This window comes from Fukomys damarensis, unplaced genomic scaffold (genome assembly GCF_012274545.1).
Source record: "Fukomys damarensis isolate Sample0158 unplaced genomic scaffold, DMR_v1.0_HiC HiC_scaffold_37, whole genome shotgun sequence".
Taxonomy (NCBI): Eukaryota; Metazoa; Chordata; class Mammalia; order Rodentia; family Bathyergidae; genus Fukomys; species Fukomys damarensis.
Genome location: NW_022900949.1, coordinates 55,365,328 through 55,378,614, shown reverse-complemented (window position 1 = coordinate 55,378,614; position 13,287 = coordinate 55,365,328). Strand labels below are relative to the sequence as shown.

Genomic DNA, 13,287 nt, shown 5'->3' with positions numbered 1-13,287 from the left:
AAAAAAAAAAAAAAAAAAAACTAACCAGAACCAGCCAACAAGATTACAAGTAATATTGATTAAATGGGGATCAAATGGGAAAACAAATTACATATAAGGTATTTCCCATTTAGAATATGAGTCACTGCTGTCTATCTCTAGGGCAAGTAGTGCCTCTTCTTTTTATAATGCTAAAAAGTGAATGTGCCTTAATTGTTCTCCGTGTTGGCTCCTGGAGGGCTGGCACCTTGATGGCTGGAGCCTTGAGGGCTGGCACCTTGAGGGAGGCCCTGTCTAACTGCCTACAAGATATCTAATTAACTTACCTATCTACAATACTTTCACCAGAGAAAACTCCTTAATCTGCTCTGGGATTGGGCTGTAATACAACATCACTGGCTGGAGCTGTCAGAAGACAGGATCTGGGACTGACAGAGCAGCATGAATGTGAGGAGAAAATCCTAGCAGGGAGCTATGGAAGAATCGAAGATAAATTTTACCCAACTAAAACTTGGAGGAAAATACAGTTGACCTGGCATAAATCCATCAACTGGAGATGAAAGAAGTGAACAGAGGTTACAAGTGCTGTCCACTGCCCCAAGACAGACTTTGAGTTTAAGTCTAGCCAAGTTAAATGCCTTCTAGATAAAAAATCATTTTTATAGGAACCCAACAGAAGCTAGAGTCTATCATTCATAATGCCCAGTATCTACCCATATAATGAAACAGGAAAAGTGTGTCCATATTCAATTTAAAAACTCACAATATTGCAGTTAGCACACAAGCATTTTAAAGCAGCAATTACAGATTTGTTTCCAGGAAATAAATGTAAATAGATGAGAAAGAGAAAGTTTTCTTTTTTTTTTAAAGAATATAGGGGCTACGGATTTAGCTCAGTGGTGCCACCACTTGCCTTGAAAGTGGAAGGTCCTGAGTTCGATCCCCAATACCAAAAAAAATAGTGAGATAGGGCATCATTGCACACACCTGTGATCCCAGTACTAGGGAGGATGAGGCAGAAAGATTGTGAGTTCAAGGCCAGCCTGGACTACATAGTGAGACCCTGTCTCAAAACAAAAAGATTCTACAGCTAGCAGATGGGAAATCTGACATTGAAAATCTGGTGGGTCTGTCTGTGACAGAAAAAGAATCAGTGAACTTTAATACAAGTAATCTAATCTGCAGAAGCAGGAGGAACAGCATTGAAGAAAAGAGCTTCAGAGTCCAGTGAGACAATATCAAATGGTCTAATATATGTGAAATTTTTGTCCCAGAAGAAGTAATAGTGCAGAAAAAAATGTGAGGAAATAATGACCTGATCTAAACTTGGTGAAGAACATCAATTTATAGAGGCGAGGAGTTCAACAAGTTCTGAATAAGATAAAAATGAAGCCATATACTTTATCACATTATTTACAGAAATCTAAAGATAAAATCTTGAAGTCAAGCAGATAAAGCCAAGTTATACACAGAATAAGGATGTAAATGGTTTTCTTTTAACCGGAAATAAAGGAGGCCAAAGGGCAATGTCCCGGCAGTCTTCAAGTGCTAGAATAGAATTATCATCTTGGATCCTATTGACAGTCTCTGAACATGATAGGGAAATGAAAGCATTTTCAGATAAACACTATAAATATCTGAAAGACATTTTTATACATGTACCACAAGAAATAATGAAGTCGTTTAAGTTGAGGGAAATTGCCCCAAAGGGTACCATGAAGGTAACGGAAGGAAGCTCATTGGAAATGGTTAATCGAAAAGTGTATGTAATTGCCTCACACCTGTTCAAAACAAAAACAGTTAACACTGTGTAAGTGTAAGGAATGCAAAAGGGGACATTACCAGAACTTCTGCAGTCTCCTGTGAGCCACTGAGACACAAAGCTGATAAGAATAAGAACAAGAAATGAGACTTGGAGAAAAAGCTGGAGGTTGGAGCCTGGTCAGTGCTGCTCTGGGCAGCAAAGGCACAGGCACCCCAAGCTTGCCACTACTGGATTCCTAGGGAGTATGGGCTGACTCAGAGGGTGGTGATAATCTGAAAGTGGCGAGGATCTTATAATCAGAGGAAGTATCAGATGACCTGAAGGGTGGAGGATGCTGATGAGGATCTTAGGTTGATGAGAATCTTAACCTCATTAGGATGATGAGATGAGGGTATAGTCACAAAATGTCTGATAAGAATTTGTATCCAGAATATTTAAAGAACTCACACAGTTCAACAATACCCACAAACAATGTCTCAATAGATTTGAAAATGGGTGAAACACTTAGATGTACATTTCTCAAAGGCAGATATGAATTGCCAATAAGTACAGGAAAAATTGTTTAATATCATTAGTCACCAGGGAAATGCATATTAAAATCACAATGACATACTGTTACTTACCCACCAAGTTGTCTAAAACACTGACACCCCACATGGTGGCAAGTATGTGAAGCAACAAAAGTGCTCAAACATTGAGCACTAGAAAATGATACAAATGATCAGAGTAAAATTTGGGTAGTTTTTTATAAAGTTAAATGTCTACATCTCCTCTTAGCTCAGGAGTTGTGCTCCTGGGTATTTATGCAAAAAAAAAAAAGTGAACATTCACGTCCACAAAATGATTTGCACAAAAATACTTGTAGCAATCTCATTTATAATAGCCTCAAACTGGAAAGAAATCAACTGAGCATCAATAGGAGAATTGAGTAAGTACATTATACTGTTTCCACACAGTAAAATTCTATTTGGCAGTGGAGAGGAGACAGACTACCAAGATAAACAGCCACACGAATCTCTTAGACATTGTGACCAGCCAAGAGAAGCCAGACCCAGAAGAGCACCCCTACACAATTCCATTTAAATGGAGCTCTAGCGCAAAACTAAAGTTAAAATTTTCAGAAAAGTCGAATAAGGAATTGCCAGCTTTGTACAGAAGTTTTGTGAGAGATGTATTCTGTATTACCATAGGTGCATCCATTTTTCAAACATTTATAGCTAAGGTTTGTGTGTTTCAAAGTATATGAATTTATCTCCCTCAAACCTATGAAATAATAAAATAAGTAGTTGGTTGGGATTGGGTAGCAATGTAGATAGTATAGTAGAGTGATGATATTTGTTGAAACTTGGTGATCAGCACATAGGAGATGAGTATATTATTCCTATTCACTTTGTATATGCTTGAAATTTTCTATTAAGGGTTCCAAAAATTATTCTAAACTTTAGTTAGAATAGAGTGCATTTTTTTAATTTAGAGATTTGTTTTAAGCATGATTACCCATGTCAAAGAAATGATTCAATAAAGGATATTTACTTCTTTAGTTTCAACTCAGTTTTTATTTATTAACTTCAAGTGAAACTAAATTTAGAACATTTTATTTATTTAACCTTTTAAAAAATGTAGAACATTGTATTAATATAACGTTCTAAAACTGTCAGTGTGTTAGTACAAGAGCATTGCATATTAGTATATATATCAGATACCTGAATAATATTTGTGGAATTTTTTTCCATATTTAATAACTTCAGGGGACCAATATTGTGGAGGACGCCTTGAAAGACCTTCAGGCTCTTTTAAAACCCCCAACTGGCCAGACCGGGATTATCCTGTAGGAGTCACTTGTATATGGCACATCATAGCCCCAAAAAACCAGGTGAGGCTCCCTGAAACTGAAGAAGGTATGCAACTGTGAATTTCCCTGACAGTATGAGGGGCCCACTCCTAGGAGCCTCTGGCTGTGGGGCTCATGCAAGAACTAAAGATAAGGAAGAGACTAAGGCCCTGCTCAGCACAGGTATTTCTTCGTATAAAGACCCAGTTAAAATTGTCTTTTGTGGGGCCGGGGATTTAGCTCAGTGGTCCCAATGCCTGCCTCACAAGTGCAGGGCCTGGGGATTTGGCTCAGTGGTTTTGCCACCTGCCTCGCAAGAGCAAGGGCTCAAGTTCAATCCCCAGTACCAAAAAAAAAAAAATTGCCTTTTGCATTATTTCATTTGCAAAGTCATGCATTTAATTTCCTATTATATGATGACAACTTTCAAAACAAATGGTAAGCAAATTTCACATAAGATTATTTAATGCTGGAACAGGTTTTACAAGCATGCTTGTAGTAGTAATAAGTAATTGTGGGTGGATAAAAATCCCAGATACGTGTACATTGCAAACCCATAGCAAACCCATCATGTCCCAGTCATCCTAATCATCAAATCAAAAACAGTGCATGTTCCTCGCTTCAACAAAACCGGTAAAAGCCAGATTGTCTTTGTAACAAGGTGTCCGGTGTAAAAGCTGGTCTTTTTTAGGATGTTTTTGATTGTTGTTTAAAATGAAGTTTATATAAATTACACACAAAAATGTTATTTATTGCTCTAAAACAAGAGAGAAGTTCTAGTTTTCTAGTTTTTATTAGTTTGTGGCTTCATGATTTTTTTGCCTTTTCTAGGAAACACTTTCAGATATTAATGGTAGGACAGAACTTGGCAAAGGAATAAATATAACTTACTTTGTGAACTTTTAAATCTAAGTTTTAAAAAATATTACAAACACTATAGAATTTAATCCAAACACTAAGGTCAGCATTGTAACTTTTTAAAAAATTTTTTCCTAAATTGATCTCTCAAAAAAAATAAATAAATAAGGGCCGGGGATTTAGCTCAGTGGTTCTAGCACCTGCCTCTCAAGTGCAAGGACCTGAATTCAATCCCCAGTACAAAAAAAAAGTTAAAAATAAATAAAATAAGTTGACCTTTCATATCGTTTGCACAAATATTATTTGTCATATCTTTATTTTTAAAATAAACAATTACTCAGGTCAGTGTACCATACAAGTCAGTGATTTGAACACACACAGTCACACACATACACTTAGGTACACACTTTGATCATAATCCCAAACTAATTTTTATTGTTTTTTTTTGTACCAGGGATTGAACTCAGGCACTTGCACTTGGGAGGTAGGCAGTGAAACCACTGAGTCAAACTCCCGGCCTTAATTTTTATTGCCAAGAAGAAAAATATAGTCATTTATTTAATAATTGAAGACTTATTTCTAAATAAAGCCATTATGTACTGCTTGAAATTAAATTGATCTTTTTTTTCCTAAGACATATGTAAATGTATTTGACCAAGTAATTTCAAACTAATTAATTTACTGATTACAGTTCAACATCTCTTTTCCATTACTCTTCCCTTTGTTTGAGTTTGTTAATATGATTTTTGGCTTCCGCCAATAGTGTTTTCCATAATCATTGTTGCATTTTAAATCACCAGCAGCTCTTCCCAAAAGAGAAAAATATGAGAAAATTAAGTCCTAAATAATTTGTATATATATCTGTAGAATTTTCTATTACTGAAGAATCACCTCCACTTTTCAATTATAGCTTTCATTCTCTTTTTTATTTAATTATTCCTAATCTTCTCTCCCAATATTTTTAGTTGACTAATTTCTGAAGGAGGGTCAGCCAGTTTTTAATGGAAAGTACATTATGAATTGCTGTATTAATTACTGGTGGAAAGTCACTGGGCCCCAAAAGAGAATCTTTTAATACAATTTAAAGCAATATTAAGTAAAAATAAGCTACTATTTCATATCATGTATTTTTTAAGGTAGGTAAGTATATAGATGTGTGGCAATTACGTTCAAAACCAAAATTTACCATTGTGTCCATCTGTGCTGCTGCTATTGTTACCATTTCACTCTGATTACTGTGTGATTCTCCTTAACACATAGGAATTAATGCCCGTTATCTCACAAGAATTACATTCTGTTACGTTTGCCAAAGTATCAAGGAGGATTCCTGTCCACCTGCTGCCCAGGAAAAGTGGACATCGGCTGTCTGAGTGCCGTGGGTGTTAATGGACCTAGTGAGACTTTCTTTGATTCACACTTCAAAAGTGTTAAAGAATCTGCTTAAAAGGGAAATGATTGATTGCCTATTAAATCAAAATTGCCTATTCATTTGAATAATTTAGGATACTATTCTTGGTAATAGAACAAAAAATTAAGAAACACTTAAGAATCCTAGCACTAACTGTGTATTAGTGCTTCTGTGCAACCTCTTCAGAAATCAACCACATCCCAAGTAGCCTCTAGTTGGCACGCTCACATTTAAAACATCCTTGAGAAAGGCACTCCAGTCAATTCCTACTTCTCTAAATCTCTGAACCTAGAAATCTGACTCCTTTATATGTAATAGTTATGTCAGTCTCCTTCCCTCAAAAGGAGAACAACTCTACTCATCTTACCTACACATGTATCCACACACACACACACACACCACCATGATGTACTTTACTATAGGGGACGTGATAGATAACAGATCTCCAGAACCAATTAACAGTCATAATGTCGATTGGTAGAGTTGCATAGTGTTCCCAGACGTTTGTTGCTAAAAGTGAACAGAGCCCTTAAATTTAAGATCCTAAAGAGCATTTATCTGGGTTTGAGATCTTCTTTTGTAATGATTAAAAATGAAAGCAAAAAGAATATCATAGTTTGGTTAAGTAAATAAAAACATGGTAATAAGAAAAACATAATTTAAAGAGAATGAATACTTTTTTTTTAACAAATAAAAATTATGGTATCCTACAAATCTGGGAAGCAGAAAATTTCCATGGGAGGTTGTTCAAAAATGGTATTTTTGACACTTCTGTGTTATGTTTTCTCTAAAGCTTATAGAATTAAAATTTGAGAAGTTTGATGTTGAGCGAGATAACTACTGTCGATATGATTTCGTGGCTGTGTTTAATGGTGGAGAAGTCAATGATGCTCAGAGAATTGGGAAATATTGTGGTGATAGTCCACCTGCGTAAGTAGTACCTATTTGGGTCATTCAGATTTTCATGACTCTAGGCCAGGAACTTGGCTTAGTGGTTCTGCCACCTGCCTCACAAGCACAAGGGCCAGAGTTTGATCCCTGGTACCAAAAAAAAAAGAAAAAAAAAAAAGATTTTCATGACTCCATCTCGTTTTTTTATGAAATTTTCCAGTTACATTTATTTTCTGGAAGGTTTTAACTGTTGTTTCATTGTCAAATTCTAAACAATTCTAAAAATTATATTCATATCTATAATCTCAACAAAAATTAAAAATAGGTGGATTGGAGAGTTAAATGTGAATTTCTCTTCATCCAAATATATTTTAAAGAAAGGGAAAAGAGAAGACACAAATGGAAACACGTATTTGTAGCATGTATTGGACAGTAGTTATAGGTTCCAGAATATACCAAAAGAATCCTAAAAAATAAAAGCAAATTTGATAGAAATTGGGCAAATAACAGAAAAAAACATTTCCAAAAAAAGCTGCATAATGAATAGACCTTTGTCAGTTTGGCATTCCCTAATAAACTTGCAAATGAGGATATATCCTATGACTTAGAGTACAGCCTGTGCCCTTTCCTGTGGTGTCCAGATTAGAAATACTTTTGCCCATGTGCACCATAAGACACATACGAAAGTACCCTCAGCAATATTTGTAAATTTTGTGAAAGTACACACTACGTAGCCATGAAAACAGGTGAATCTCAGTTCTAAGATGTGGTGAAACAAACAAAAACCAAAAAATACACACCATACCCCTTATTTGCATGAAGCTTACACACATGCAAACCTATAAAATAGATTATTCAGTGATGCATGTATTCAAGATAAACTTAGGGGGAAAAGCAAGGCAGTGGTAAGTACACGATTCAGGCCAGGGTTACCTCCTTCAGGGTGCTGTGGGGCAGGCGACAGAGGCTATTGCGGAACAGCACTCATTCTGAGGAGTGTGACTGAAGTAGCTTTACCGTCAGCCCACCAACTAAAACTTCTACCCAGAAGAATATTTTTCCATAGATACAATACTTCTGGGGTAGGGAAGAACATGAGGAAACCTATGTGGGGGGAATTCCCCCTGTTAAAAATATGAACAGGCCAGCGTGGTGGCGCACATCTGTAATCCCAGCACTCGGGAGACTGAGGCAGGAGGATCACCATGACTTTGAGGCCAGCCTGAGCTACTTAGTTCAAGGCCAGCCTGAACTACATAGCAAGAACTTCTCTCAAAAAAAATTTTTTTTGTACAGGAGGAACATTGAGAGGTCAGGGGAAACGTTTAGGCAGAGATAGTGCCTCTTGAAGGAAAGAAGAGTTAGAGATGGCCAGAGGCAGAGGGAGGTCAGCCTGCTTCCAAGCAGAATGAATTTGACTCATAAAGATGTGCAGGAGGATAGATGCTGTTTCTGAAGCCTAAACCTTGTGCTGGGGCCTCAAGAAAGATCAGCAGATGGGGAGAGTAGGGTTCCATGTCCTACAGAGATGGGGCCCCTCCTAGTGTATGTAGGTGGCAGTGAGGGCTGTGACGTGCCCAGTGGCCCTAGGGCCCCCATCATAGATAAAATGAACAGGGAGGCTAATTGAAGGTTGCTTTCATGGGCCAGAGAAAGCCCAGGAGGTAGAGAAGGTGGTAGAGATTAGGAAACATTTCGATGGTAAGATGAATAGGGTAGGTTGGTTGGCTGAGAAGAGGAAGACTATGGAGTGACAGGCCAGATACAACTGCAGTAGCTGCTCCGCGCTGCAGAGAGAGCATCTTGATCTGTTCCTGGGAGCCGCCAATATAGAGTGGAGCTAAGTGAGATTTCACCTTGCCTTCCTCCTTTCTAGTTATTTGTAACATTAATTTGCAGGTGCAACACTTAGCCTTCAGTACATTATAGCACTGATTTTGCACATTTATACAAAGCTCAGTGGCACCATAACAAAAACCTGTGTTTGTTACTTAAATACTCTTCCTTGAGAAAATTCAATTTCCGATATAATGTCTCCAAGAATAGTTCAGAGAAAAGGCAGAGGATGATCACTACAATTACAACATCATGTGTAGCAGGCAAACCTAATTGGGTCTTAAGTTCTCCTTTACTGTTTATAATAAGTGCTTTTGTCATTTTATTATTTCAACAACATTAACATATTTTATTTGTAATTGTACATGAGAATCATGTTTAGTGCATTTTTATTTCAAAGTAATAAAAGCAAGTTATAATATTTCTGTTAAAGGCTAAAAATCTCATTATTTACATGACTTCTGTTGATCTAGGTCATGAAACTCACTTTTATATTTGTCCAATCCTTTGGCTCCAAAGTTTATTATTCAAGACAGAAAAATCCTGTATTTTTTCTAATTGGTTGGTTCGAGTATAGATCTCCCTACACAAAAGTTGCCTCATTTTTTTTGTCCGTGATGCCTGTGAAATGATTGGCTTGAGAAGATGCCTCAAAAAAATTGTTATTGATTCAATAACTTATTTAATACTTTTTCAGCTTCTGAATTTGTTTTAAAATAGAATTATCCAAATAGTGTTTCTTACCTTTGTTTAAATAACAACAGCAAAACTTAAATGAAACTGCTATCTTGTATAATATAATTATTCCCCTAGGATTTAAGGGAGCTTTTGAGCTTCAGTTATCATCTGCTAAGCCTGTGGTACCAGCAAGCTCCTAAAATTAAATTTCTTCATGGTGTTCATAACCATCAAAACAGTAATCATGTCTCTTTTTTCTTAATAGCATTTTCCTAATGGAGATTATAAATAGAAGTGTGTCTGTTTCAGGCATGCGTCAGAATGGTGATTGAAAATAAAATGGAAGTTGCTTTAAACCCTGCAAGGCTCTCTCTCCCCAGGTGACCAGTGCCCCCTGAGATAATCTGTCTGGCTGGGCCTTCGCAGAGTGGAGATTTGTCTATGCAGTTGTCCAGAGGATTCTCTGTGGGTAGTATCTGGCTCCCCGGAGAGCTTGAAAGAAGTCACACTATTCCCAAGTTAGCTAAAGCATCCCAAGATGCCTGTGGAAACCCAGCCAGAGCTTGAGTATTTACACTGCTTCCAGTATCTGCCACTGTTTCTGGAGTCACTGGGTCATGAGTTCAAACCCTGACATTTTGGCTATAGGGTTTGGAGTAAATTACTTGAACTCTCAGAACCTCAGTTGCCTTATTCCATAAAAAGGGGATGACGGGGTTGTGAAGATGGAATGAGAGAAGAGTGGTGCCTAACTGAGCAAGAATCTATAAATGTCAGCTCTTAGCATTCATATTTAGGAGAGTGAGACCATTTCCTTTTTAAGTGTTTCAGTTTTTAGGTTTAAATAAATGACCAATCTATTGTCAGAAATTAATGGAAAGCCAGAAAATTTTATATTTTCAGAGATATGAGTTATACTTTAAATGTACATATGTGTGTATATATTTTTTAAACATGTTTTTTTGTTTTTTAGGCCAATTGTATCTGAGAGAAATGAACTTCTTATTCAGTTTTTATCAGACTTAAGTTTAACAGCAGATGGATTTATTGGTCACTACAAATTCAGGCCAAAAAAATTGCCTACTACAGCAGCACCTGTTACTACCACAAACCCAGTAACTACAAGTAAGTTTTCCTGTTTGGAAGTTTATGTAAAATTTAGGAGTATGAAAAGAATTCTTGCTGGACATGGTGGTGCATACTTATATCTCAGTACTCAGGAGACTGAGACAGATGATCTGGAATTCAAGTCCAGCCTGGGCTACCCACTGAGTTTAAGACCAGCCTGAACTGTACAGCAAGACTCTGTCTCACAAAACAAAACAGAATTATTTTGAAGTAGAAAATAATTTAGTAAGAGGAATATATTTGAAACTAAAAAAATTATGTACAAGAATAGTGACTTTATTAAGAAATGGATGGGGTCTTTAACCTATCTATTCCTCTCCTCCCAACTCCTTCTAAGTCCCCATCCTGAAGGGTAAAGTTGCTATATTGAAGAGTTTATTCACTATAAACATATTTTGGGCTGGTCCTTGATTTTTATTTAATTCACATGGTTAAAGGTGATAGATCAATAACTACCACAAATGGTCAGTTTCTAAGCTGTGCTTGATGCTATTGTGTTGCTGATTGTATCAATTGGGCTAAATGGTTGTGATTGATTTAATGAGTTGTCCTTTCTGATAGTATGAAAATGAGACTGTCTCTGAGTCATTAGAGACTCAAAACCTAAAGAGCAGCTATATCAGGAAGATCAAAGTACTAACCCAGGAATTAAACAAAGGTCATCCCAAAAACAAAAATAAAAATGAGAAAACACTTAAGAAAGGCATGAATACAGACTTCCAGTTCACCAACAGCAAATTCTAGGGGAAACAAGGTGGAAAAGTCTGACAGTCAACTACCAGGACACACTGAACTCATAACACAGGAAGTAAAAAAACAGATCAATCAGGCTGTAGAAAAATTCAAAACAAATAATTTCCCAGATAACTACAGAGATGGTGAACACAATGAAAGACGTAATTAGAGATTCTAGAACAGAAACAGACAAAGACATACATGTGCTCACGACCATGATAGAAGCCATGAATGCCCAGCATAGGAAAGAAATGGAAATCATGAATGCCCAACATAGGAAAGAAATGGAATCCATTAAACAGATTCAGATATCCAGGACATTAAAAACTCTATTGAAAGCATTCACAGCAGGATGAATGAATATGAAGATAGAATTTCAAATATAGAAGATAGGATTGCAGTCAGTGACCATGAAAAGAGAGATCTCTTAAAAATAGTAATGGATCATGAGAAATCAATCCAACAACTCCTAGATGATGCAAGAAGAATAACATAAAACTGATAGGAATCCATGAAGTAGCAGAAGAAAGTACACATGACTTAAAGAAACTGTTCACAGAATTAATGACAGAAAGCTTCCCAAAGGGGAATAATTTGATGTACAGATAAGTGAGGCATATAGGACTCCAATTAACCATGATAAAAAAAAATCTACACCTAGACTTATAATAGTCAAGATCCCGGAAACCCAACACATGAGCAAAGTACTGAAAGCAGGTAAAGAAAAGAAATCACATGCAAAAGAAAGCCTATCAGAATCACAGCAGACTTTTCAACACAAACCCTCAGGTCAAGGTGAGCCTGGAGTGGGGTATTTCAAGTCCTAACAGAAAACCTCTAACCTAGACTGATGTATCCTACAAAACTCTTTTAAAATGGATGGGAAATCCTGGTACCAAAACAAAACAAAAATAAAATGGATGGGGGGGGGGTCTGGGGATTTAGCTCAGTGGTTCTGCTGCCTGCTTTGCAAGTGCAAGGTCCTGAATTCAATCCCTGGTACCAAAAAAAAAAAAAAAAAAAAAAAAACCTAAACCAAACCAAACAAAAATAAACAAAACTAATATTGGGCCAGGGATTTAGCTCAGTGGTTCTGCTGTCTGCCTTATAAGCACAAGACCTGAGTTCGATCACTGGTACCAAAAAAAAAAAAAAATTCTTTAAAATGGATGGTTAAATAAGGTACTTCCATGACAAAGAACACCTGAGAAATTTCATGAATACCAAACCAGCACTACAAGGAATTCTAAACAATATCCTAGAAAAAGACAATGAAAGTCACAACTCAGTGAGGCCTAACAGAGTAAATCAATTAGGCAAAGCGAGAAACTAAAGGGAGGGGGAAAAATAAAAAAGAGCCAAAAACAGGAAAATAACATGACATTGATAAGTCAATACATATCAGTTATAACCATCAATGTCAATTGCCTCAATTCACCAATCAAAAAAAAAAATAGACTGGCAGAATGGATTAAGAAGCAAAATCCAACAATACGTTTTATACAAAAAATACATCTAGTTCAAAAAGAAACTCATAGCCAGGCGTGGTGGCACACGCCTGTAATCCCAGCACTAGGGAGACTGAGGCAGGAGGATTGCTGTGAGTTGGAGACCAGCCTGGGCTGCATAGTGAATTCCAGGGCAGTCTCAAGTACATAGTGAGACCCTGTCTCAAAAACCAAAAAAAAAAAACAAAAACAAAAACAAAAAGAAACTCATAGGCTGTTAGTGAAAAGATGGAAAACAATTCTCCATGCCACAGGAGCCCAGAAAAAAGCATGGCTAGCTATCTTATTCACAGACAAAGTAAATTTCAAACCAAAACTGATTAAGAGAGACAAGGCCACTACAACCTTGTAAAGGATACAATCCAAGAGGAAGAGATGACAGTCATAAATATATATGCACCAAATGTTAATGCCCCCAACTATATAAAACAAATAATAAGGGACATGAAAAACCAAATAAGCACTCATACAATTGTAGTAGGGGACTGCAATACCCCACTGTCACAATGAGACAGATCATCTGGACAAAAAAATCAACAAAGAAATACTAGAACTGAACCACACTTTTGAACAAATGGACTTAATAGACATCTGCAGAGTGTTCCACCCCACAAAATCAGAATGTACATTATTTTTGCCTGCACATGGGTCATCCTCCAAAATAAACCAC

At 36.7% G+C, this 13,287-nt stretch overlaps 1 protein-coding gene across 1 annotated transcript in view; it reads left to right on the top strand.

The window, feature by feature from the left end:
- Positions 1-13,287, top strand: part of Pcolce2 (procollagen C-endopeptidase enhancer 2) — a 119,064-nt gene that overhangs the window by 95,889 nt on the left and 9,888 nt on the right. Inside the window, exons 6-8 of the mRNA XM_010608221.3 lie at positions 3,493-3,617; positions 6,635-6,771; positions 10,220-10,371. Coding sequence (XP_010606523.1) covers positions 3,493-3,617; positions 6,635-6,771; positions 10,220-10,371 — 414 coding nt within the window. The remainder of the gene's footprint in view (positions 1-3,492; positions 3,618-6,634; positions 6,772-10,219; positions 10,372-13,287) is intronic.